The sequence below is a fragment of the Sciurus carolinensis genome, chromosome 3 (genome assembly GCF_902686445.1).
Source record: "Sciurus carolinensis chromosome 3, mSciCar1.2, whole genome shotgun sequence".
In the NCBI taxonomy this organism is placed as follows: domain Eukaryota; kingdom Metazoa; phylum Chordata; class Mammalia; order Rodentia; family Sciuridae; genus Sciurus; species Sciurus carolinensis.
In genome coordinates this window covers 166,851,030-166,877,833 of record NC_062215.1, presented here as the reverse complement: position 1 = coordinate 166,877,833, position 26,804 = coordinate 166,851,030, and the positions used below count along the sequence as shown (strand labels likewise).

General features: G+C 40.8%; 1 protein-coding gene across 1 annotated transcript in view; it reads left to right on the top strand.

Moving 5' to 3' along the window:
- The window catches only part of Epha4 (EPH receptor A4), a 127,612-nt gene that overhangs the window by 50,833 nt on the left and 49,975 nt on the right, over nucleotides 1–26,804 (top strand). Inside the window, exons 4-5 of the mRNA XM_047545155.1 lie at nucleotides 9,107–9,262; nucleotides 25,407–25,745. Of these exons, the coding sequence (XP_047401111.1) occupies nucleotides 9,107–9,262; nucleotides 25,407–25,745 (495 nt within the window). The remainder of the gene's footprint in view (nucleotides 1–9,106; nucleotides 9,263–25,406; nucleotides 25,746–26,804) is intronic.

Sequence of the window (26,804 nt, the reverse complement as noted above, 5' to 3'; positions counted from 1 at the left end):
GTGCTGGCGGTTTTTAAATAATAGCAAGATCCTCAGTGCTATCCCAGGTATTTGGGCTGCTGGTCTTTATGTGATCCCTGGGATAGTGTCTGTTTTGCACTGAAAACAGACAGTGCAAGTTTCCCATAAATTTCATGTGGTCTAGACTAGGTCTCTTCAGGGAACCCTGGAGAATTTTCATTTTGTTTTCCTCAGACATAAGCAAGGTTGGAATGGTCCAACACATATAACATTAAATGTTGGCAGATAGTTATATAAAATCCTTAATCCACTACCTCCAATACCAAAAACAGATGTGTAGTCTGATTGTATCTCTTAAACATAAATCACTTTTTAAAAAAGATCATGTAGACTCAGAATTTGAAAATTCTCTTTCAAAAAATTCTCAATATATTTTTTGAAAAGCAAATGTTGACTGGACCCATGATTAAAAACCTCAACTGAGGACTCTAGAGGCTGAGTAAGGAAGACCTCAAGTTCAAGGCCAGCCTCAACAGCTTAGCAAGACCCCATCTCAAAATAAAAAAGACTGAGGGTGTAGCTCCGTGATAAAACACTCCTGGGATTATGCTCCAGTCCCCAAAAAAAAGTGTCAGCAGAGAATTGGAGAGCTTTGCTAATAACTGCAACACTGGGCTCAGTCCTTTTCTTCCTCAGACTCCATCAGCATAACAAAAAGGAAGAGGGGCCCTGAGCAGTTATTACTGCGCTCCTTTCTGCTGCATAAATCATGATTGGTGACGACTCAGGCTGTAAAGTAGTTTGGGTGACAATGACTAGCAATGCTACCGGAGCTAATCAAATAATTATTTAGCACATGTTTCTCTTGGTCTGGTCCTGGCTCCGAATCATATTTCATTCTTCCCCGGTTTTCTCTGCAACCTTCATTTTTAAATTGATAGAAAAATTGAGCAAGCATAGGTGATATCCAGAGTTAATGAGAGACTCATTTCTGTCTCTCATTGGGCTGGAATCTCCCTTAAAAAGAAGGTTCTAGTCTAAATCGGGTTGGTGAATACCGCCAGTGCCCACCACTATCAATTGGCAATCAATAACTACTATTTTAGTTTCTGGTTGGAACCAGCTTCCTGGCTTGATTCTTTCTTTGGGTGATACTCAGAAGTCCTATTATTTCAGATGGTTTTTCTACTCAGTTCCTTTTATGAGAGACAGCCTGGGTTTGATGCATAGGGAGGGTCCCCACAGAAGTCCAGAGGCACCTCTGCAGGGCAGCACCCCTTTAGATTGAGAGTAGGTTTTGTTCTGCTCTGTCATGTGAAGGCAGCAGTTCCATAGAGAATCTCAACCTCTCAGACTGAGATTCGTGGTATGTGCTCACTAGATAGTCACTCTTGTTATTACTGTTGTCATTATTATGTAAAAGCTTAATAAATGTTTGCTAAAATATAAATGACCCAGTGAGTGAACAGTTGTGCATGCCTAGCAATGGGTGACACTTTTACATAGTGATGCTAATCCACACAGTCCACATGGGAAAGAACAGCTGCTTCCTCTGTTCAGTGCTCTGGCCTATTACTTGTCACTAGAGGATCTGTAATGAGCCACTAGTCTCTATGTACCCCAAATATCAAAGAGTGAGGAAGACAATGGAGACTCATCAAAAAGCCTGATGCTCTGTGAAATGTCAATCAAGTTCACTGTCAGTGGCTCTGGATTTGCATGCCACAGCTGGATGAATGTGCTGTTGCTGTAGGGTTGATAGTTTATGTGGTAGCACTTGCTTAAATCTTTCAAAAGTGTTACCAGATATTTTTAGTAATTTTTATATTTAAATTCAAGGCAGAGATCAGTTTATAAAAAATGATTGAATATTTTCTACATTTTGCTTATTAAGAAATATTTGGGTATCTTAATTTTTTAATTTATTTTTTGCATTGTGGTGATTTGTGAGTTTTCAGCTTCCATTCATTTCCTTTGCTAATATAAACTTTGGCATAGTAGGCAAACAGATGTTTTCATCCTTTCCAGGATCCTCCATAATTATAGAGCCGTTCAATTAAGTTGCTCTCAATCTACTCAAATGTATCTCTTTGATAGATCAATAAGTTGAGAAAACTCAAATGAACATTTAATAATCTCAGAGTTTTCCAAAGAAAGTCATAATCATTATTGGATGAAATTTTAGAAAATCTTCACATTAATAAAAGGAAATTTTATATCCATGAAATCTGTATAGCTCTAGGGCTTGGAATGTTTCTCTGAATTTTTTTTCAAGGCAACATTGAGATCCAGGATCTGCATTCTCTATATAGCAGATTTTCAATATCTACATGGGAGAATTGGAAAAGGATTACAGTAGGAGTAAGGGATCTTCATTTAGTAAAATGACAAAGATTAGAGTTAGAAGATTGGAGACAGTGATCTCCAGCCCCATCACCTCCACATGCATATGAAACAGAGTTGCTTTTAAGCCAAGTTTCTGACAATGGAATTAGGTCTTGAAAATGGGCTGAAAATTTGCTTCTCTTTGCTGTCTAGTTGACCCTCTCCTGTCCAAGCTCCCTCCCTCCAAATTCACCAAAGAGAAATAACTCCTCAACTAATTAGATGGTCAAGATGGGGAAATAAGAAGTTATCTTTTGATTGTGTTCTTTTTTATTTGTGCTCAATGATGTTTATGGAGTTAATTTATATTTAGCAAGCTTTATGTGGATTTGCTTCTAGAGGATTTACTGCACCTTATGTGAAAACCACGTACATCTGACATTTTAGAATTACCCACCTATTTATGGGATTATGCTGCATTCTGTTCGTGAAAGAGCAAGGCAATTTTCAGCATAGTTTTCTTCTGTCATTTCCCCCCCTTGTCTGTTTTCCTGACAGCTAGCGCCAAGGTAAGAAGGGAAATAATGGAAGGAGATGGAGGGCAGAAAATAGAATCGGGCTTGATGGAGGAGAAGGTTTGCATCATGCAGTACTGATGGAGTGAAGAAACCATGAAAACCCAACCCAGTAGCTTAAGTGATTTTATATTTTAAAAGTTTGTTTGCATTTCTTAAATAAAAATACATTTTTGCCTGATACTTATCTTACTTGTGACTACTGAATAAGAAGCAGATGCTCTGAATCAGAAGTTAGTCCCAGGGTTTCTACCTTTTTGTTAATAGGGGGAAATAAAACAATAAGGGATAAGTTATTCTATTGCATTCTAAAAATTGTATTTTGCTTTATTTATTTATTTTAATTTTTTTCTGTCTCATTGAAAATCAAATCATTTTTAAAAAGATTAAATAGGTGGATTATCTTCCCTTCTTGCAGTCAGTCACACTAGTCGTAACCAGTAGTAACAAGTGAGCTTGCAGTGCATAGCTAGCACACACCACACGCCAGGCTTCGTTCTGGTGTGTAGTCTCCCGCATCATCACGTCAGCCCTGCAGGTGAGAATATGGAGGTACAGAAAAGGTAAATCATTTGTTCAAGTTCATACATCTAATAAATAGCAGAGCTAAGACCCAAATTCTGGTCTCTACTGCTCCAGGTCCAAGGCCAGGCCCTTCTCACTATATCCAGGCTGCCCTTGTATATAAAGTACTTTGAGGTTTAAGAGCAAATCAGTGAATAGGATTTTTAGGTAGAAAATAACCTTTTTTTTTTTTTTTTTTGCCTTCGCTATTCTTCACTTAACATTCCTGCTGTTGTTTATTAAACATCTCCATCCCAAATATCTTAACTGTTCTAAATGGATGTCTGGCATATTCCTTTATAAATTTGATTAAAGTAACCAAAATGGAACATTTCAATTTTATCTGATCCCTTGTATCTCCATCATCTCCCCAATGCCATTTCAAAATAATGTCCTGAGGATACTAAAGATTGACATCAAGTTAGAGACTTCAAAACAACTCAGTAAATCTTTTACAAATTACCCAAATGTTTATTAGAGAGAGCAAAACTTCCTGTGGATGGCATGAACTTGAATTTCTAGTTTTGCAACTGTCTTTTGGAAAATTGTTTCTCCAGAGTGCATACACACACACACACACACACACACACACACACACACAAAGGAAAAGCTCCCCAAATGATTAATTTATTTACTAAGTTGTTTTTTTTTTTTTTAACCATTATGTTGTGCCATGCTAAACTTATTGTCAAGGAAACAGGATTGTGTCAAATCAAACTTGGATTCATTGTGCCATTTAGTAGTTGTGAAATACAGTATCAGAAGACACCAGTTATAAGCTCACATTATTGATATCAGAGAATAATTTATTTGAGATAGTACTAATTTGGTAGATTTCTTTGGAAATATTTTATTTAATTTTCTATTTATTTATACCAGGTCTTGCTGTATTGCTCAGGGTGGTCTTGAACTTCAGCATCCACCTTTCAAGTGCTGAGGCTATGACTTGATACACTGGCATGAGGATGGAGGCTTTGGATTCTGTAGTGTGACTTTTAGCATAAATGTGTATGAGCTTTGCGGGTTTTTGCCTTCTTTTATAGCAATCCACTTAGAAAACTATTTTACCCCAGGTTCTGTTCTACCACATTTGGGACATTACAGGGCATATTTGTGTTTGTTTGAAGAACAATTTAAGTTCTCTAAGGATGTTCTTTATTCTTTATATTTTAAAGCTGTCACATTTCTGACATTTCCTTTCCCAACACCAAGACTGACTATTTTTCTTCTGACAATCATTTGGCCCAGTAGCATTTGGATAATGGGGAAGCGGGGTACACTGGGTTAGGCTTATCTGGCATAAGCAACACTTGACAGTTTTACTTGGAGGTAGATCTGTTTACTGTCAGGCAGTGGTTCTCAAAGTGTGGTCCCTGGACCAGCAGGATTTTCATTGGCCTCTGAGTTTGTGAGATATGAAAATTCTCATGCCCCACCAGATAATCATAAACTTGGATTGGAGCCCAGTCTTTAGTAACTCCCCCAAGTTGTTGTGACACTGATAGCAGATCACAGTTAACAAAGTTTTGTCCACACAGGCAGCAATGGGTTGGACTTGGGGGCCAAGAGAAGTTGAGACCAACTCATTTCCCCTCCCTATCATTGATATCCAAGTCACATTTTTGCTGAAGATCAATTCTAATCCTTGGTAACCACAGTACATAAAAACTTAGAAAAACGTAAGCATGGAAGTTAAATAGATGCTTGACTTTACCACTTACTGATGTGATCTTGAAGCCTACCTAAAACCCCCTGTTCCTTAATCTGCAAAATAGGACTAGTGTTAGTGCCACAAGCTCATGGGGTTATTTTGACAACTAAATGAAGCAGTGCATGTAAACACAGTACTCAGTGTTTGCTTGATATTTGACACCACACTTGTTATTATTAGCTACTTTTTAAAGCTAGTTTAGTTTAAAAATAAGCTATGAAGGCAATCAGGTACCATCTTTCTTTCTGTATTTCTTGGAAAGGAGAAACAAGACTGACCATCTACCTAGGACATTTGTAGAAAAGTAGCTATACCAGCTGTGAAATTGGGCATTGCATCTCCACGCACTCTTATCTGTACCAGCAGATGTTATATTAGCTTGAAAAAACATTTTTGCATCTAACCCAAAGTAATTGCAACTCTCTTCTACAAAGAGACTTTACTGAAGAATCTTAAAATTAACCTTGTTATGGTAGTTGGTGAGCTGATGAAAGAACAGATCCCTTCTTCTTCCTCTTCTTTATCCTCAGTCTTCTTCCTTCATGTTATGTCAGCAGAAAGCAGTGATGAAGACAAAGCTAAGGAATTGGGTGCAAGGTTTGCTTTGCTGATGGGAACTGGTCTTCCCATGATGGCAGTTGGAAGGCCAAGTAAGGAGCCTATTCTCAGGTACTCCTGCCCCTGCAGCCTCTCTGGAAAGAGGACAGGGGGAAGATGTTTCTTGAGGAAGCACTCTGGACTTGATTAAAAAGCCAGTAGCATTAAAAAATGCAGTTCTCAACCAGAAGAGAATTATGGGAACTCCTGAACATTTTAGATGCTAACCAGTGTTGAATAAACAAATGCAGGATGAACTTCACACATTCTTGCACCCAATGCTGGAAGATTGTGAACCACACAGCAGAGAAATGTCCAGAACCACCCGTTTGATGTAGGTCATTTTGAATGTAGGCCGCCAAATGGTTGTGTCTGTGTGTGTGTAAAGCCACTGCTGTATTATGAGAGCACCTATTGAAGAATCCTGAAATATTAATAACATGGGCTTAATGTAGTTGATGGTGCAAAAATGTGTTTAGGGTATAAGGGCTGCCAAGAGTAGCACAATGACAATTTTGTATTTTCCACTTGTGCTTGTAAAATAGGAAAAGGGTAAAAAAAAAAAAAAATTAGAAATGTTAAAAAAAATGCAGCTTTCAATTCTCCAAATTGGTATGAAGCTCTGTATTTCCCAAATGAATTCACGTTTCTTTATTCTTGGTAACATATTCATATCAGCTTGGGGGAAAAAAGAAGAATAGATAAGCTTGCAAGTTCATTTTTTCCTTAAATTCACATAAGGTACTGAATTTTGGCACTTTAACAAATTGGAAGAAACATCTTCCAATCCGATGTTTGTGAACTTGGAGATTAATATTTTAGCTGTAATAGTCTTATAAGAACTACTTACAAGTAAGTTGAGGAAATAACAGTGCCCCCAACCCCCATGAGATTTTTAGACGTACTGTTGTTTTCAATGGGACATGGTGGCACACCTGTAACCCCAGTGACTCAGGAGACTGAGGCAGGAGGTTCAAAAGTTTGAGGCCAACCTAAGCAACTTAACCAGACCCTGTCTCAAAAAAACAAAGGGGTGTGGCTTCATGGTAAAGCACTCCGGATTCAATCTCCAATACCCTCCCACCAAAAAAAGTACCGTTTTTGTTTTGCATTGACTTGTCATTGTTTCATTTTTGTTGTTATCCATCTTCTACTCCCACTATCCAGTTTTAGATTTTGATTCTTGATGAAATCAAAACTGCAACAGAATCAGTCAGGAACAAGCAGATTTTTCTTGAAACACACACACACACACACACACACACACACACACACACACAATTTATGCCTTCTTGGCAGTTCCGACACAAGGTGCTTCCAGTACTCGTCGGTACTGCAACCGACTGAGTGACGGGGGGTCTCAGGGAGTTTGGGCTCTTTGCGTTTATGTGGCCAGGCTTTTGACCCCCAGTGCTTCTTCCTACCAAACGCGGGTTTCTGATTTTAATGGCAACCCTAGGGCCATCTTACGTTGACCCAACAACCCCTGCAAGGTGAACCTTATCTAATTATGCGATGCGTGTAAACTTGAGACACATAAATCTCAGTCACCGGAGCAGTTTGTTTTTCTAAGATGCTTCGGTCCAGTGAAGGACGAAAGCAAATAAGGGAGAGATTGATCTCCGAACGCTTTTATTGTTGGTGCTCCACACGTCATAAAGTTTGGGCTCGTTAAAGGAAATTCCATAAACAACGTCAGTTAATAAGAGTGAAGTAACTGTGTGCCTTGCTGAGCTCCCACTGATCTCCCCTTCCGCTCGTGTTATGAGAGTGTGAGGCAGAAAATGCCAGAGGACACGCAAGAAAGGAGCAAGCAGGCTTCCATGAAGGAACTGGCTGGCAGGGGATCGCGGCCACACCGCCACCAAGAATCGAGTAGCTTTGCAGATCTCTTAGATCTCCTTCCAAAAGATTTGCTGGGTTACTATCTTGCTTGGTCTCTTGGTGGTCAGGCTGGTGGCAAATGCCCTGTAGGTTCTTCTCCCAGCTGGTGTTTTGTCACCTGGGGACGTGATAAATACAGAGGACTGAGAGTGAATCATGCTGGGAAGATTGTGGGTATCTCACTTTTAAAAATAGACCTTTGATGTTACAGACTAATTTTATGTATTTATTTTGGTACTGGGGATGGAACCAGGGGGTTTTACCATTGAGCTGCATCTTCAGCCCTTTCTATTTATTTATTTTGAGAGTTGCGAGGCTGGCCTTGAACCTGGGATCCTCCTGCCTCAGCCTCTCAAGTTGCTAGAATTACAGGGATACACCATAATGCCTGGCTGGAATAATTTTATTTTTAATGGCCTTGCCTCTGTGAGTTTAGTATTGATGGTCTTTTAATTTCAGGTTGGGACAGATTTGGAAGGTGATTGTGGATGGCATAGAGGGGAAACTGGGGAAGCAGGGCCTTATTAATTATTTTTTTATTATGAGGTTTCACAGCATTATTGAATTTTTCCACATTAGTAAAAGTAGTCCTCAGTGTCAGTGTGGTGTTTATAAAAATGAAGTCATGGAAAACATCTCAGGTGCATAAAGAATTGTACAACTTATGTTCTCTGTACCAGCCTCTTGGGGAAGAGGGTGCTGAAAAGGAGGGAGGAAGAAACAGGAGGGTTTCATTAACTTGAAAATAAACACAAAATATTTGCTGATCTTTAAAAAAAAGAAATTGTACCATATTATATTCCAGAATCTCCAGTTAGTAGTTTTTATTACTTAACCCTGAAATTGTGACCCATGCCTCACAAACTTTTTTTTATATTTGATTGCTTTACTTGGTTGGGCAATTTGGTTCTCTCTGTAGCTGTAATTAGGAAATAATCACCCATCATTTTTTTGCTAACATTTAGACATACTTCCACCTGGTTTGTTAAAGACCATGCCCTCAGATCCCAGAGCATGTGGCTTCGGGGGCAGAACACTCGGGGTCAAACCTGGATACTGACACTTACCAGATACCTAGTCTCCCACCAGTAATTACTGCTCACAGCTGGAATTTCTAAGGTAAAGATCATAATAGTGTTTGTGGAAAGAGGGTGCTGTAAGAATTTAACAAGAGCGTGTAGATACAGGGTACCTGGCACACAGAAAGGCATTCAGCAAACGTAGGCTAAGCTTTTAGTGGGTACCACCAGTTTTAGGCAAGTGTCTTCTAGGGAGCCTCTTGCCACCTACCCAGAAATGTAAAGGACCCTTAAAGAGTGGCTCTAATCAATTAATGTCTGGGGTGACTGCACCTCAAGCCATAGCTGATCACCAGTAATTAGCACAAGCAGCTCCCTTCCTCTGGGCCAAGGAAGTGGCTTCACATTTTGCTTTGCTGTGTTCACAGTGGTTTATATTTGTTCTCTTGTTCTTTTCTCCTTCCCTGCAGCTTGCAAAATTGGATATTACAAGGCTCTCTCCACGGATGCCACCTGTGCCAAGTGTCCACCCCACAGCTACTCTGTCTGGGAGGGCGCCACCTCGTGCACCTGTGACCGAGGCTTCTTCCGGGCTGACAATGATGCCGCCTCTATGCCCTGCACCCGTAAGTTGTTTGCTTGTCTCCTGTTCCTGTGATGCCAACAGCTTTCATTACCACCTAGCAGGGCACTGCCAGGTCTTCTCCCAGGATAGCCACGCAGGGGGCAAATTAGATCAAGCTTCCATCTTTTCTCAATCATAGCAGGGAAAATGCTTATGAAAAGAATCTTTTTCACTGTTTCTGGTTGCCTTCAAAAGGCGCAGCTGCCAGCAGACTGCTTTGTGGAACAGAGATTGAGTGTTCGGAGCTGTCTGACAGTGTAATTAGAGCTGAGGCTGGAATTTACAAATGGCTTTACCATTGCATAGAGGGCTGCGGAAAGCTTACAGCTGCGGGAGAAACAGGTAGAGGGCAGGGTTTGAGAATGTGGTTTCAGTGTGCAAAGAGACAGCTAGCTCAGTGTGTCTGAGGTCTTGACTTGAGCTGCCATTACATCTTTCCCGTCTTTGCTCATAGTTTTGTGTTCATAACACTTAGACCTGGATCCTAATTAATGCTTGTTTAATGATAGTCACTTAATAAATGTTGAGCTAATGAATGGAGGGAGCTGGCAAGCTTGGTGTGAAGGGGCGTAGAGAGAGCTCTTCTCACACCTTATTTGGACAGTGTCTCCAGGTGTTGCTGCACGCACGCTCTGGGCTTCACAGATCCTGCAGTGGTGGTGACCTTGACCAGGACAGGAGGGAGGGGCCCAGCATTTCACTTCCTATGCTTCTTAATGAAGTCTGTTTCTGGGGATGTACCCCTCCTGGTTTAGTGCAGAGAAAGTCCCCAGGGTTTGTTTTTGTTTCCTGGCGCACTCCTTAGTAGCTGAGTGACTGGTTAGCCGCTGAGGTCTCTGTTCCATCCTCTGTAGAATGGTGTTAATAACAGCTCAAGTTGAGTTTCCCTTTTCCAAAATGCTTGGGACCAGAAATGTTTTTGTAAGTAAGGGAATTGGAAAAATTTGCATACAGGTAATGAGATATCTTTGGGATGGAACCCATATCTAAACATGAAATGCATTTATGTTTCCTATACATCTTATACACATAGCCTGGAGGATTTTGTACATTATTTTTCAGAGCATCAACATTTCAGCTGTCCCCCATCACAAGTTAGGTGTGGAATTTTCCCGTATGGTGTCATGTCTGTACTCAAAGTATCTGATTTGAGAGCATTTTGGATTTTTGCATTTTTTTGAATATAAGGATGCTGAACCTCTGCGTCCTTCATGCCTGTTGGTATTTCATAGCCTCACTTTGTGTCATGTAAAATGTGTGAAATGATGCTACTTGATTATTTTGATCTTTATTATCATTATTACTATTACCATTTTGTTCCTTAACCACTACAAATTCCATCTTGGCTGGCCCAGGACCAGCATCACAGAGAACAGACGTTCCTTCTGGCTTTTGAGGGGTATGGGCTGCCATGAGGCCATTGCCTATTGTGACCAGCTATCGCCTTTGAAAGGAGTGGAGAGAGAGATTTTAGGTCTATCTCAAGTGTGTGCTGATATTGCCTTAACCTCGGAGGTCTTTCATAATAAGAAACAATAGTAATAATAGTGATGATGAGGATAATTTAAAAATCATACACAGTTAATACAGTAGGCACTTTGAAAAAAACCTTATCACCTGGTTCCATTGTAGTCCATCTATAAGGAAGGTGTTCCCTTTATTTTATAGACCGGTTGCTTCCAGTTCAGAGATGATAAAAAGCATGCCCCAGACCACACCCCACCATGGTATCAGAGTCACATAACCTGCAGACTCACGGTTTCCGGGATGGCTTTCTTGCCCCATCTCCCAGGTCAAGCATAAACTTCCAGAGGTGAGGTCAGCCTTGGGTGTGACCCAAGCAGATGAAGATTTCTTGGCCTCATTAACAGATTTCCCCCTGTTTCTTCTGGATGGTTGCTTTTGTTTGCTCTGCTCAAGTTCTGACTTTTTCTTTCCCAATTGAAATATTTCTGTGATGTGTTCCGGTTTGTGTGATTCATTTAGTAATAAACTTCCTGCCTCTCGCCACACACAGTACCAACAACTCTCTAGTGGGAATTTAGGGTAGAACAGAGGGAAACTATCCGGGGCTGGCATCCTGATGGTAACAGGCCACCTACTCTTCATAGAGAAAGCTTCTCCAGGTTGAGTTTGATTGTGTCGCCAATGTCAGGAGTCTCACCTTGGACCACGTGGCCTGGCTTTCTCATGAGGATTTGTCGATCTCCTGATTCTGACCTGTTGTCCAGCACTGTAGGGGACCATGTGCCAATTACTGAATTCCTCCTGAACCTTGCTCCTTGGAAGCTCAGGGACCCTCCAAGTATTGCCATATGCCTCTGATACTGGACTGCTGGCCATACGTGTAATAATGAGATGGCAGTGCAGCCTTTGAAATTTTTATTTCTATAGAAATGAACTGTTAGTTTTATCCTGATGATACAGATGAATAAAAAAAAAATTGGTCTCAGCATATGTATGAATCAAAAATTGAAAAATTAAAGTAATTTTTGTGTTTTTCTGAGATTGTTTTCAACAAAGTAAAGGGAACAAGGCAGCAGGTTTTTGAGTCATGATAAAAGGCCCATGAGAACAGGCCACAGGGGGTCCTGCTCTTGGAACTTCTGCTTCTCTCTGCTGCAAGGTCATGTGCATTGCCCTACAGGTGACTGCTTCCTGCTGACTTGGCACCCAGCCCCTCAGTGAAGAGGAAACCCAGTGCAAATGGCAACACCAGTCTTGCCAGGCAGACAACCTTGGCTCTAACCACCAACCACGTTGGTGACACTGGGAGGGTGTTTGATCTCTCCAAGTCCTTACCCTACCTGTAAAGTGGATTCTTCCTCTCTATGCCTGCAGTTGTGTTAAGAAGTAGCTAAGAACGTATTTGCAAAGGTCTGGCACATGGTGGAGATCTAATAAATGTTCTCTTCCTCTTTCTTCCCTGAAAGGTCATTTCCTCCCCCTGACCACCTCCCCAGCAGGTTATCATTATGTCTTATCAGTGATTTTCCCCTGACTACACAATGAGATTATCTGATGGCCACATTGCACCCCAGGCTCACTGGGGTGGGACTCAGAGCATCAATACTTTCAAAAGGTTGTCATTAATTCCATTGTGCAGTCAAAGTTCAGACCACTTTTCTACAGACTTGACTTTTAAAGTCATTACTTTTTAAATTTATAATATTAACTACGGAAGTCTCTTGAGACCTGCTTTGAGAAAGGTATAGTCAGGGGGCTGACCATTTTTTGCTCCTAGATATAACTATTACTAAGTTAGGCAGCAGAATTAGAATCCGGTTCTCAGCCTACGGCTCTCCCGCTCCATCTCTCCCTTCCTTTTGAATACAGTGGACTGTCATTGCCCAATACAGTAGCCACTAGGCTATGTGGCTTTTTAAATTTAAAGTCATCATCACTAAATTTAAAATACAGTTGCTCATTCATGCTTGCCACATTTCCAGGGCTCAGTGGTCACTTGGGGTACTGACAACAGTAGTTGACGACGCCATCTCAGGAAGTTTCTGTCATTGCAGAAAGTGCCATTGGACATTTCAATAGAGAACACAGTGGGAGTTTCTCAAAGAACCTCTTGTTCTGGTGACCCCCAGAATAATCCTCCCCACCCCCAACCTTATGGGATTCTTTTGACAAGATGTGGGGATAGAAAGGAACATAAACATCAGGGATCCTTTCAAACTGATTCCAGCCCCTAATCAGTTCTTACCAGTTGGTTAAGCCAGGTGACAAACCCAATTCCCTCGTGCTGACAGCCATGATAATCAGGCGCCTTCTTTGTTCATTAGGCTGTCTTTAACCCCTGCATTCTCATGCAGCCCTGCATTTAGTGATCGCTCACTGTGACGGCACACTAATGAAGAAATAAAACACACTCTTTGAGACTCATTCTTCTAGCCAAAGAGAGCCTCTGCTCCACTGGCTTGTAAAATCAGGTTTTTGTTCACTTGGAGAACGATGAGACCAGGTGAATACAAGTAGCATCAGCTAATTTAGAGGGAGACGCCTAGAAGTTCACACCATCTGCCTTGCTGGAGGACTTATGAGAACTTAATAACCAGTAAACTTTATTTTGGGGAGGACTTTCCATGGGGCCTCTGGTTACGCTAACAGAAATGACTGCTGGCAAGAGGTAGTGAGATCTGTCGATGGACATGTGATCTAAATCTTTATTTTCAGGTGATAAATGTTTAGGGAGTTTGAACAGTGTGTCTTAAACATCGGTGAGCATGAAAATCACTTAGGGATCAGTATAGGACAAGATCAGGCCCGAGATTTTCCTGGGCGATGCTAAAGCTGCAGGAATATAAACAGTCACCCTTAGTTGGTAAGGATGGCAGGAGATGGGAGATCCCCTCTTTCTCGCCTGTGACTTTCAGGCCTGTGCTGCTCAGTGGTGACTCTGGAAAGCTGTTTCAAGGATTCTGAACACTCTCCCTTTCTGGAAATTGATTCTTAATTTGTCTCCTATATGAAGAAAATCTGACCCGGTTTGGGGGTCACACAATTAAATACACTCTCTGTGCGATTTTCGTCAACATTGTTGTTGTTGTTCCTTTTCTTCCGGAGTCCTCCCTAGGTTATTTCCAGAGAGCACAAATGGAAATGCTTACCTCAGATGTGGGGCAAGAAGGGCAACAGGGCTTTTATTGCCGGTGGGACAGACCCTATTATTCCTACCCATATATGGACACCCATTTATGCTGAAGAAGGAATGAATCATTCCTTTGCAGAAATTTTGATGTGATTCTTACTCAGGAAATCGATGTCCTCTAACTACAGTCCTCCTTGACCCCCTCCAGATCTCTTTCCCCATGCTTTCCCTTTGCTTTAGTCTGCAGCGGGTCTGCCAATTGGTGGTATTGGGAGGGGTCCACCGCATGTCCCAGGAGGGACATTTTTGATTGCCATAGTCCTTTGATTCCTTATCCAATGACTGTCTTGAGAAGGGTCTCCTTTGCCCCTGCTGGGAGGCAGGGCCAATATTGTATTTTTTTCCTACCATGTTTCAAAATGTGTTAGAAAATGCCTCATGAGGTCCGTAATTGGCTTTGTAAATCTAAGAAAAAGGCTAATTTGTTATCTCACCCCCTTGCCTGGCACCATTCCCCGAGTGGTTTTCCTTATTTTTCAATTGGAAATCCGTCCTTGGGCCTTTGCTCTTTATGTAACTTGTTTGGTGAAACTTATCAGGGCCTTGTGATCGCGAGCCCTCTCTCAACGAGAGATTATGATTTCAGATTGCCAACTTGAAGGGCCTTCACAAATCTGTCTCTGAGTAAACGGCCTTGAATAATTCGTCAGCTGTGTCAAACAAAGAGTGATTGATTGATGCTTAGACGTGGCCTAAAATATTCCAAAATTGCAGCTTTTAAGACAATTTAGACTGGAAGCGCTTAGAGCTAATGAGGGCAAATTTACCAAGATCTCTGATGAAAAGTCCTGATTCGAGGGTGCTTTCTGCAGGTTTCGGTTATCAAGAAATTGGAACGGCTAAGCCCCAAACAACAAGCACCACTTACTTTGTCTACATTTGCCTTTTCTAATTGAATTTAGTGCGCCGCTGTATTTCCTCCAGAAAGTGTATTGTTTTAAAATTACCATTTCAGTTCTATTACTCAAAGCCCTTGCCTGTAATGCTTTCTGACAGTTATCAACATAATGAGCTATAATGAAATGATGAGCAATCTTCGTGGAAACCCAGTGTCGATCCCACTGGTGCTGTGTGACTGTGGTGTTAAAATTTGAATGCAAATTAAAATAACATCGTCCTTACTTGTTTCCAAGGTCAGGAGAAGAGAGACTCTTCTTTTTATTCTTCTTCTTTTTTTTTTTTTAAGTGCTTTAATTTGGGGAGTCTCACATCCATTTTCAAAACTGCTCTTGAAGGTGCCCCTGATGTTCAGTTCAATTCTCTACCCCAAAGATTTACATGCTTAACAGTCTGGCTTAGGGATTTGGGGAGTGATGTCTAGAGTGAGGCTTTGATGTATAAACCATAGGATAAAAGGCAGCCTTCAGTTTCAAGTAAACTACATTTTTATTCACCCAAAAGCATATTTCTTTTTGCTTTAGAGCTGCAAGCAGCTAATGATACAGTGGTGAGGAAATGCATCCGATGAAACTATTCGGTGAGGTTGCTGTTAGAACTAGTGCAGGACTAGTTAGTTGAAGAGGGAGAAAAAAAAATCAGAAATTCCCAAAATATTGTTAATGCATGTTTCAGAAGATCCATTGGTTGACCTCTGACCCTTTTATCATTCATGCTATCAGTCATTTCTGTGAACATGTTTGTATGAAATATCATATACAAGATTTCTAGGGGAATTTCTTGTTTCATGTCTTACATCAAATTTGCAATGGAATGGCATCGTTTCCTACTGCATTCCATTTGTCATGGGACGAAAGCACAAACTGAGACACCAGCTCTGCATTGTCTGATTATGTGGTTGGTTTTGAGTTCAGAACATATGGTCTCCCTGCCTGTTAGTCAGTTGACAAGCGACTAATGTGTCTGTCCCTGGATCGTACAAATGGATCAAAGCAACCAAAGACATTTTGACAATTCAGATGCAACCTTTGACTGTTCCATTTCTAGGCCGCTTCCTTAGAGCTCAGTACTTCAAGGTCTGACCTTACCTAGTTAAGTAAACCACATCCTCATTTCTTCCTTTCAAACTGCCTCCAAATTCCTTTCTACTAATAGAAAAAAGTACCTCTGAAGAACTGGAGTGCACGATTCTTTTTGAAGACAATTGAGGATACAAGGGGGAGACCACCAGGTGTGCAGAATGGAAGGTACTAGGTGACTCCAGCCCCAATCACTTGTCATTTGGTTGTTTGCAGAATTTAAAAGCATCATGATCTCTTGTAAAGATCAGGCACCATCTTATTGAATTCTTCCAAAAACAATGCTATTTTAGTCCCCTGTTTTCTACTTTGCATTTTATGGGGATAAACAGTAGATTGTGGATTCAGTTAGGAAAATGCACAGGTCTGAGGAACAGTAATGTATGCTCAAGTGAGTCTCAAATGATCTGCCAATGCCATTTAGCCAGGTTATTATGATTTTTCTACCACCATGAATAATTAAGGGTGGCCTGTCATCAGCCGAGCCCCTTCATTTCTGGATGGCATTTTTTGACATTATTCATGGAAGTCATACATTGGTTATTCACAGCATGCTTCTTTGAAATAGGGTCAATTATGCATTTTTCTGAGATCCCCTGGGGAGAGAACTCTGTATCTTCTTTGCTATCAGCATTTTGATTTTCCTCTTAGAGTTGACTCTTGCTCCACCTACTACCTAAAGCCTGGCAGAAGATGAACCGAGCGAAGAGTCCTGTCGTTGAGAGATAATTGCTCCTCTTCCCCCTCCTACGATCATCTACCAAGGAAAAGGGAACGACCTTTAACAGAAATCCCCTTTGTGTCCTTTCTTTATTGGGGGCGAATTGAACTTGGGGCCCTGGGCATGCCGGGTCAGTTCTCTACCACTGAGCTACGTACCCAGCCCTTTTTAAAATTTATTTTGAGATGGGGTTCTTGCTAAGGTGCTGAGGCTGACCTCACACTTGTAGTCCTTCTGACTCAGCCTCCCAAATTGCTGGAATTTAATAGTGTACTTCCATGCCCAGGTAGCAGACACACTTAACTCTTGCTTGGAAGGTAGGAGCCAGCCAAGAAGACGGTCCAACTAAAACAAAAGCATAAATCAGATAGTAATACTGGCTAGCCATCTTCAGGAATGGGAGGGAACGAAGAGACATTTACCTGTGGGTGAATTGAGAAAATGGGAAACTTTCCACCTTGTTCCAGAAAAGAATTCTGAGTTAAGCTTCACTATTTTCTTTAAACTGTGTCTACCCCTATGAAGGGGCAGAGGTATTGTTCAGCCTGAAAGTCAGGGTTTCTGATCAAAGCTTTGCACGTATCGGCTGGGTTCGTTTGGATGAGTTGCTTAACTCTTCTTTATTTTTGGTCATCAAATTGCTATGGGTAATAAATACTTTTCTGTGAGATTTTATTAGAGGGATTGAATTAAAGATAAGCTATGAAACAGTGCTGTGTGAGAAATGTAAATCAGTGGACAGGCTAGCTAAATCCCAGATGAAATGCCCAATCCTACTTTTCTTGTCTTTCATCCTGTAGTTTCTGCATGTAGAACTGAGGATTTGTAAAGTGCTTCAGCCATGAACTAATTGTCTTAATATAAAGACACTGAACTCCTAAATAACCTAAGAAGGAAAGGACAGAAGATTCCTGGAGAGATTGGGAAAACAGACAATGGTCAGATCTCGACAAGAACTTGACCTCTGTAGGAAACCATGAATTTTCCTAACAGCAACCAGTGACGGAAGCAGCCAGATGGCTTCAGTTGTTAATAACGGACAGCTCTGCTTTGGCTTTATTCATTGTTAAAACACATAAACTGCCGTGATAAAAGGTTATGCACTGTTCATATATCTCAGACGAGGTGTCCCTGAACAGCAGTCTTTATGTAAACTAACCCTCAGCAGCATGGGCTGGAAGAAAGCAATTAGTGGTAGCTGCATATACAACTGTCAGAGCAGAAGGAGGGGCTTTATTTCAGAGTCAAAACTTACACACCCCAACTGTTTACTCTGCCTTATGGCCTGTCTTTGGGCTGGAGAGAGATTAACAACAAAAGCTTATTTGAAGGGTTGAAGGGCTTACGGCTAAGACACTGAAGTATTATTCCCCAGCCCCTGAAGTATTATTGAGAGTCTAAAAGTTGTACCTGGTCAGTGAAGACTTATGAAATGCAACTTGAGACCCACGTTGCCTCTTCCTCAGAAGATATGCCTTGCTCTGGTTGCCTTGGCATTTTAGTGGCTTGACAGTCATACTTAAAGAAATTGATCTTTTAAGAGTTATGTTCCTGCCCAGGCTCTTGGGTATTCCTTGCTACTTCCAGAATTAATTTCATGGCTCAGGCATTGAATTTTAAAATGGTGATTAAAAATCAGTTAAGTATTAAAAATCCGTAATAGCTCTGGAAACTGCTCTGGCAGATGAACCCGGCTACTCTGGTTTTGCTGTCAACTATCTCTTGCCTTGGTTGTGGACCTGAATTTTTTTAGCATGTAGTTCGGTTGCCTTTCCTTTTCTTTTTTCCCCTTTATTCTTACGTTGTTCTGCTCAGTTTCTGTGACGTAAGCACTACAGCAGTGATACTTCTGATGAGTGAACTGGATTGGACTAAAATTCCTTTATTTGTTCAGCAGACCCTCACTGAGCATCTATGGCAGGCATAGTTCTAAGGGCTGGGAATATTCTCGTAATTCAGAAAAGAGAAGATTCCTGTTCACCTGGATCTTATGGTGTCATGGGACTCTATAAATAAAAAACCAAGTGAATAAGATGATTTAAGATGTTCAGAAGAAGGTAATAAAGAGATTATGTGCTCAGGTGCACAGGGGCAGAGGAGGGAGAATCTCAGTTTTTGGGGTTTTTTTGACAGTCAGGAATGATGAGGTGAGACCCAGGCACACTGGCTCAGCTAATCCAAGAGCCAGGGTGAAGGTACCAGGCAGAGCTACGCGTTCATAGTACTTGAGTTGCATGTTTAAAGCTTTGCTAACAATGTCCGTGTTAAGCTTGTTTTTACCCCTCAGTGTTGGTGTCTGTTAGCATTTTAATTCCTGTTGTTATAAGAGATCGAGTTTTCAGGTTTATATGGTCGATTTCACCAGATGTCCATCTATAGATTAAAACATTTCCTGCTAATCCGCTTCTAAATGGAATCATCATAGCAGGTTTACTTTTTTATTTATTTTTTTTGCTGAATTTCAGTTGTTTCCTATAAGAATGATTGAGTTTTGTGGTACCCAGGTGGTGGATGCCGTTATCCTGACCTAGGCGTCTCATGGAATGACTTGTTCCAACCTCGTAGCTCACTCTGGAGACATTATGACTCTGGGTTCAGTGTTAGCAGACGGCTTTTGAATCACCTTATTAAGGCTCATATAGATTTTATGTGGATGTGTAAATATTGAGTTGTCCTAATGGGACTGTTTTAATCCTGACATAAGCCAGCAAGTGTGTTCTCCAAACTACTCAGGAACTAAACTTTAGTCCAGTCCATGGGAGGGAAGAATTAAGATGTGTGGAATTACTGGAATTTTCTTTTATGCTTGGAATGTTACCATTCTTAAATGTCCCATTGACTGAATTTCTTTAGATAGTATGTGGTTTATTTTCAGAAGATTGTCTTTCCCAGAGGAGAGCCTGTGTTTGGTTAAGGAAAGTTAAGATCCCCTTTGTGGTAGCATGTATGATATGATATTATAACCCTTTGCATCTGCTATAATTTGGCTACAGTTTCTTTAGAGCTTCGTACTGTCAAAGTCCTGTCAACTGAACGGAAGTTGACATTCCCCTAGAAAATAATAATTAGCCATCGTAACACCTTTCACCAGCACCTGCTGTGTGATGCAGAAAAGCATTTTGCACCAGTGAAGAAAATGGATGCTAGTTTAATTTATCCACAATGGCAAGAAATGCCCTGCCCCCCCCAAAAAAAAAGGGGGGGGGAGGGACTGGGGAGGTAGCTCAGTTGGTAAAGTGCTTGCCTTACAAAGTACAAGGCCCTGGGTTTGATCCCCAGCACAGCAAAAAAAAAAAAAAAAAAAAAAAAAAAAGATGCCCTGCCCATCTCTGTCAGAGCAATGAGAAACTCAAGAAAACAGGCACTAATATTTCACATGCTTTACTTCTTCCTTAGTCAATGAAATTGAACTTGAGTTTCAGAAACCAGGATTGTTACCTGGGCTCTCCAGATGCATTAATCATGACTTTCTGGACTGAGCTCCCTATGTAGGTTTGAGGTGTGCTTAATGTGCATAGAATTATACAAAACTATGAGGGTACCAGAGAGCACCTTCCTGAGAAGTAGGTGCATGCACTCATCAAATCTCTGTAACCATAGTTGGCAAACTATGGCCTGAAGGCCAATTTCAACTGCTGCCTCTTTTTGCAAAGTTTTCTTGGGCCATAGCCATGCCCATTTACTTAGGTATTGTCTGCGGCTGCTCGGAGGTACGATGGCAGAGGTGGGTACTTGCTGCCAAGGCCATATGGCCCATAAAACCTAAAATCCTTACTATCTGGCCAGGTAGTAAAATTTCTTCACAAATTTCTCCACAGAAAAAAGTGTGCGGAACCCTGCTGTATTCATAAATTAAAGATTATTGCTTTTGACTCCTGTTTCTCATAGTACAGCTATTACCTGTGCCACTAAAAAGAAATCATATTAAAAATGCGAAGGACATTCTAAACATGAAAACTTTAGAACAGTTCAGCATGCCAGCCCTATTCTTGCAGGATGCAGAGAGTGCAAATCCTGAACTTATATATGAATACAGGGAATTTACAAATACAATCCAAAATGTACAGGAAGAGCACTTTTTCCCTTCCATAAACTTCAGCATTTGATTAATTTATATTTAGAATGCCTCAATTTGAGTGAGAAAATAAAACTGAAGAGAAAAACCACTACAGTTTTACATAAAGGCTAATAGAGAACATGCCAGTCTTCCTTTGGAAATGTTAGAATGAATTTTCTGCAGAGAGAACGTTTTCCCTAGCTTCATGCCTAAATAAACTATCACCTGAAATCAAAGTGGAATGCAAAAAATTATAATAGCCAATCGCAATTAGAGAGAACTGTAATTGACTGACCCACATTCTCAACTCCTAGCTGTGGTGAATGGTCGCACCATTGGTGAAAACAGGACTGAGCAGCGTGATTCTCTCATATCTAGTACACACATAATCCATATTTAGTTTCTTACAGTCTCTTCCTTTTTCCTTGAGATTCCATTCCCCTTCTTGAAACCATCAGGAAAGTATCAAAGTGAACCAGATTCTTTTCTGTCTCTCCTCTAGAGCAGGTGATAAACATTAGACACTCAAATATATTTTAGAAAGATGAATGACTCCAAGATGCCTCCCAGCAAAATAATCACTAAAACTTAATATGCAGCCTTCCCAACATTTTCCAAAGTAATTTTAAACTACAGAAAAAGAGGAACTTGCATTAAACTAATTAGATTGAGATAGACCTTTACAGGCTCAATGCTAATGAACCTTATGTGAAAAGCAGAAACCTGCATTAATTCACACACTTCCTAATACCCTAGGTGTGTGGCTATAAGATGCATTAAAGGACTTTGTTCATTTTCGTCCATTCATTCACTCTTTCATGGATTCATCAAACATTCATCAAGCTTTCTTTGAACGCCTCACTTCTCTAGAGGAGCACATAGATTGGTGTGGAACCCGATGCGGAAAGTGTTAGCTGTCACAAATGAAGTAGGACATAGAAGTAAGGAACCAAATGAGAGCAATACCCTAAACAGGATTTGCTGTCAGACTTAAATTCAGGCTAGTGATGGATAGTTTTGAAAAGCATAAAACCTTGCTCCTCAGAAGGACCCTCGAGCTACCTGATGTCAGTGTGTGCTCAGAAAGTAAGAGGAAGATATGGAGACTAGAAACTCAGAACAAGTAGTACAGTTATTTCTCTTTGTTTAAACCTCATACAGTCTTCCCTCTGTACTGTTGTGGGATTGGGCCCATGACCCTAGCAGATACCACATCCAAGGAGGCTCAAGTTGCCTATATAAAACATATGTACATATAACCTACGCCCATCATCCATGCACTTTGTTTTTATAGATTTTTATAGGTGCATTATAATTATACATAACAGTTGGATTAATAGTGCCATATTAGTGCATGCACATGACAATTTGATCTCAATCTCATCCCCAGTCCCTTCCGTTTTCCTCCTCCTCCTACATATTTTAATCATGTGTGGTTACCTATGAGATGTCGTACAATGTAAGTGCTATGTAAATAGACCATATTATTTAGAGAATAATAAGAAACCAGGTTTGTACAGATTCAGTCAGTAGAATCACATTTAAAAAAAATATTCCTGATGGGCTGGTTGACTCCATGGAGGTGGAACGTGGGGGCCTGGAGGGACCCTCTGTGGTTGTAACTGGAGACTTTCTTGCAGGTAAGCATCTTTCTGATGAGAAAAGCAATCACCATGTCAGAAATTTGATTCCTTCTAAATATCCAGATACAATACTTACATGAATGAAAGAGAAAATAATTTGAGAGCCAAAATTTCTCCTTCTAGATACCTTGTATTTATTGAAAGACAGAGCTCAGTTTTCTTGGAATGCCCGACTTCTCTTGATTTTATTCACTGCTGCAGGTAACTGTTTTAAGGTGCTATTGTTAAGTATAACTGTGGACCCAGATAGACTTTTGTCTGTTTTTGAGTCTATGTCTTGATCTCTTTATCTTGGGAAGATAATGTTTTCTTTTCCGGGGGAAAGGTGGCCCCTCACTAGAAATGAGAAGTCGGTTTCTTACATATCTGTCATCTTTTAATCTGAAAGAGTTAAAAAAAAAAAAAAAAGAAAGAAAGAAAAAAAACCATAATTCTACAAACACAACACATCCTATTATGATTTTAATTTGTGCAGCATGATCTTTGCAGGTCTTTTCCCTGGTCTTTTCAGGGCAAGATTATAATCATAGAGCATGGGCTTTTCTGTATTTCATTTTCTTCTCTATCCTAGGACTTTGTCATAGTCCAGTTTCTAGGTTGCTACTGTGTTCCCATGTAACCATCACTTTCTATAACAGCAAACAGAAAACATATGCCGTCCAATTTCTAAACCATTCATGGTGGCAACCTCGAACTTGAACTTTCCCGGTTCTCCAGTCTCTGCTGGAGCATGTGCCCCCAGGTCCTCTCCAAGAGTCATCCCTGAGAAAAGGCGGCTCCAGGCCAGCGCTTGTTTTCCCGTCAGCCCCCCGTTTTGCAATCCGCCAGCATCTTTGTGCTTTGTTTTCCACGTGGCAGTGTTATATCTCTGAGTCCTGTGACCATTTAGTTTTCTGCTCCATTTCTTCCCTGTTTAGACACTGCCGTGCCCCGGCCTACATACTAATTACTGACTTCTTGCTTCTGCAGCTCTTGATTCATTGTGTCACATTTTCCCATGTGAAAGTGGACCAGGAACCTTGGCAAGGAGGTTAATGGCTTTCAGAGTCACTCTTATTTAACCCTGAAAGTCACAGCAGAATAAGATCCAGGAGCTGACCCATTTTATAAACCAGGCCGTAGCCAGCTTCGGCTGCAGACTCGGGGTGCTCCGCTGTGGCAGCAAGTGTGACGGAATTTGAGAAGGTTCGAAGAGGTGTGCTCTTTTCTCCTGCCTTTACTCTTCAAACTTTAGGCAAATCATCTGGTTATATTCTTGTTACACCTTTAATGGGGAATACGTGGTGGAGAAGAAATAACCCCAGAGGAGGAGACACTTCTTTTGGATGTTCATCAAATTCTCTTTAGGAATCAGCCTGCATGAGCTTTTGCCATGATCAGATCCACTTCTCGGATTTCAGTTCCCTCATCTTTAAAATGAGAGTATTTGACCAAAAGATCTTTAGCGTTCTACCTGGCTTACAGAGACTGTGATGTTGAATAACTTCCTTCGTTTATTCGGGAACCATTTCTTTGCCCCTTGTTGTACTCTAGCCACCATATGTTAAAGATCAAACTACAGTTTTGAAAACTAATCAAGAAATAAATGCTATATTTTATTTCCGAGGACTTATTTGAGGTAGGCCTCTATATGTAGCACACATTTTGCAATACTTTGTTAAATTTTTTTTTAACGTTTTTTTGCAGGATGAAGAGCCAATCTTAATGCTAAGAGAGATTGTTGGTAATTGGTCCAAGGAGGGTTGGGAAAGCTTTTTTATTTGACTAAAATAGAGTCTTCAATTAAGTTGTATGAAGAGAGAAGGAGAGTGAGTTTCCTATATGAAATGTTATCACTGAAATTCATTAGTCCTGTTATCACTGCAGGTTAATAAAACTTGACTGTGACTTCTGCTCACAGGTTGCCTCTCCGTTTCTCTCTCCATGGCTACTTTGGAGCCTCCCGTCTCACTGTGGTTTGCTTAGTAAAGCACCAGGAGCATGGAGGCCTCCAGTTGACTTCCTTCTCCCGAGGAACATGTGAAGTCTCCCTGGTAGCCTTTGTTCCAAAGACATTAGTCATCACAGAGATACAACGATCAAGACACCTCAAATATTCATTGATGCTTCTTTTGGCTCTTCACTTGGAAGACCAAAATGAGAAAGAGCTTCCAACTGTTAAAAGGAGTAAATATTTTTCAATAGAATGTGACAGGTTTTTTTTTTTTTATACCTGTGAAACTGGGTTAGACCAAGAAAATTCCCTCTTCCTTCTCCCAGTCTACTTCTTTTGACAGCAATTTAGACCACAATTTATTGGCACATAAAATCTTTTATGATTATTTTTAAATAAACTGTGATGTTGTCAACCATTGGTTGTGCTGTTTCGTAATGACCATCACCATCATGCGTAGTTCAAACACTGGGAATGAGCAGACTGAAAAACCGCTGTGGTGCAGGATCCTGAGCAGCTGAAGAGCAGGAGGAGGAGGCGTCTGGACCCTGAACCGTCTCCATCTACCTCTGAGCTCTCTCAACAGCTGTATCTTAAATCTCTGCAACTGTGTTAAACCAGTTTCTACTAAGTAGCCACAAACAGCTTCACCCTCAACTGCCACTCCGAACAGCCGAGGTGTATCTACACAAATCTATTCGTTTAATTTGCTAATGATGATATACTGTACTTAGGAATCATAATGTCCTCAAAAGAGGCTTGTAACTATTAATTTACCAAGCCTCACAGCAGCCCTGGGACCTGGAATCACAGTTGTATACCCAGTTTTTGGAAGATAACATGGAGACTAGATAGATGATGTTGTTTCTTTGTCAATCGAGAGAATGGCTGGGCGTGGAGCCCATTTGCTGTAGAGTTGCTTCACGTCCCTAAGTGGCAACTGATACTCTTTCTGTTTGCACAGGAATGAGAACTACATATCCAGCCTTCTATTATACTATTCTTTTAAAAGATCCTTGTGCTGGCTTTATTTACCTTCCACTTTCTTTGCCAAATGGGCCCATCACACTTGCTAGAACTGCAGAGAATAATCCAAACTGAGAGATTCCAAAAGGGTATTTCAGTTCTTGGTGCAACGGTTTGTTTTTCTTCCTCCAGGCCCACCGTCTGCTCCGCTCAACTTGATTTCAAATGTCAACGAGACATCCGTGAACTTGGAATGGAGCAGTCCTCAGAACACAGGTGGTCGTCAGGACATCTCCTACAATGTCGTCTGTAAGAAGTGTGGAGCTGGTGACCCTAGCAAGTGCCGACCCTGTGGGAGTGGGGTCCACTACACCCCGCAGCAGAATGGCCTGAAGACCACTAAAGTCTCTATCACCGACCTCCTGGCGCATACCAATTACACGTTTGAAATCTGGGCAGTGAATGGCGTGTCCAAGTACAACCCCAGCCCAGATCAGTCAGTGTCCGTCACCGTGACAACCAACCAAGCAGGTAGGAATAAGATTCTTGTTTTTGTCTAATCCAAATGTATATAGTGAAAAGGATGATGGTGATAACCATAAACCATGTTAAAGTTCTGCAATTGAAGTGGAACCCATTAAAAACCTGGAAGCTATGTTGTAATACAAAAGACACATAGAGGGACATTGACACATTCAGCAAACACTGTTTTGGGGAAACAACTGTATAGCATGTTCCTGTACCAGGTGGTGGAGATAAAATGAAGAATAAGACAGTGTCTGATTGAAAGATAATGACCACTGTAGGGGCCAAGGCCCTACTGTTGGACTTCAGAAAGTTCCATGTGGCAGTATGTTGGAGCAGATATTGATTATGTATGATAATAACATTAATTTTACCAATAACAATGCTGCATTGGTATTTGCTGCATTGCCCAATGAAAGCACTAGCTATTAGAGCTTTCATCATATTCTTTAATGTGAAATGTTAAGAATAATCTACATGGACCAATATTTGAATCACCATGTAAATCTTGGTGTGGTTAATTAAATTTACCTTTAGACATAGAGGAGTTTTGCAACCATTTTCATAGCTGAATCCATGACTGACATGGGGCAGGAGGGCTGCTGGTCCACCCCATGTCCTGCATCAATGCAGATGACTAGGAAGCACTTCTGTTCTTGATGTGTCTCTGCAGAACTGATCACAGAACTGTCATAAAAATCTAAATGTCATGTATTTTCAAAATCTGCCTTTCTAGGCTCTGGCTTATGATCCACTCATCTATATTCCTTCCCTGAGAAAGTTCCCACACCACCACTTGTCTCTTATTGCTGACTCCCTGTTACTTCTGAAGGGTTTAAGAGGACGACCAAACAAACAAACAAACACAACTATGGCTTATCCTTTTGTAAGGCTATTATGAGCAACAAACAGCCAGAAAAGAAGTATAAATTGCCAACAATCCTGTTGTCTTGTACTGTACTCTTCTCCTAAATGAATGTTTCACTAAGTGCACTTCACAATTAAGTAAAATATCTGTATTAATTGATCCTATACTGAAAAGTACCCCAGACTCCCAATTCAAAG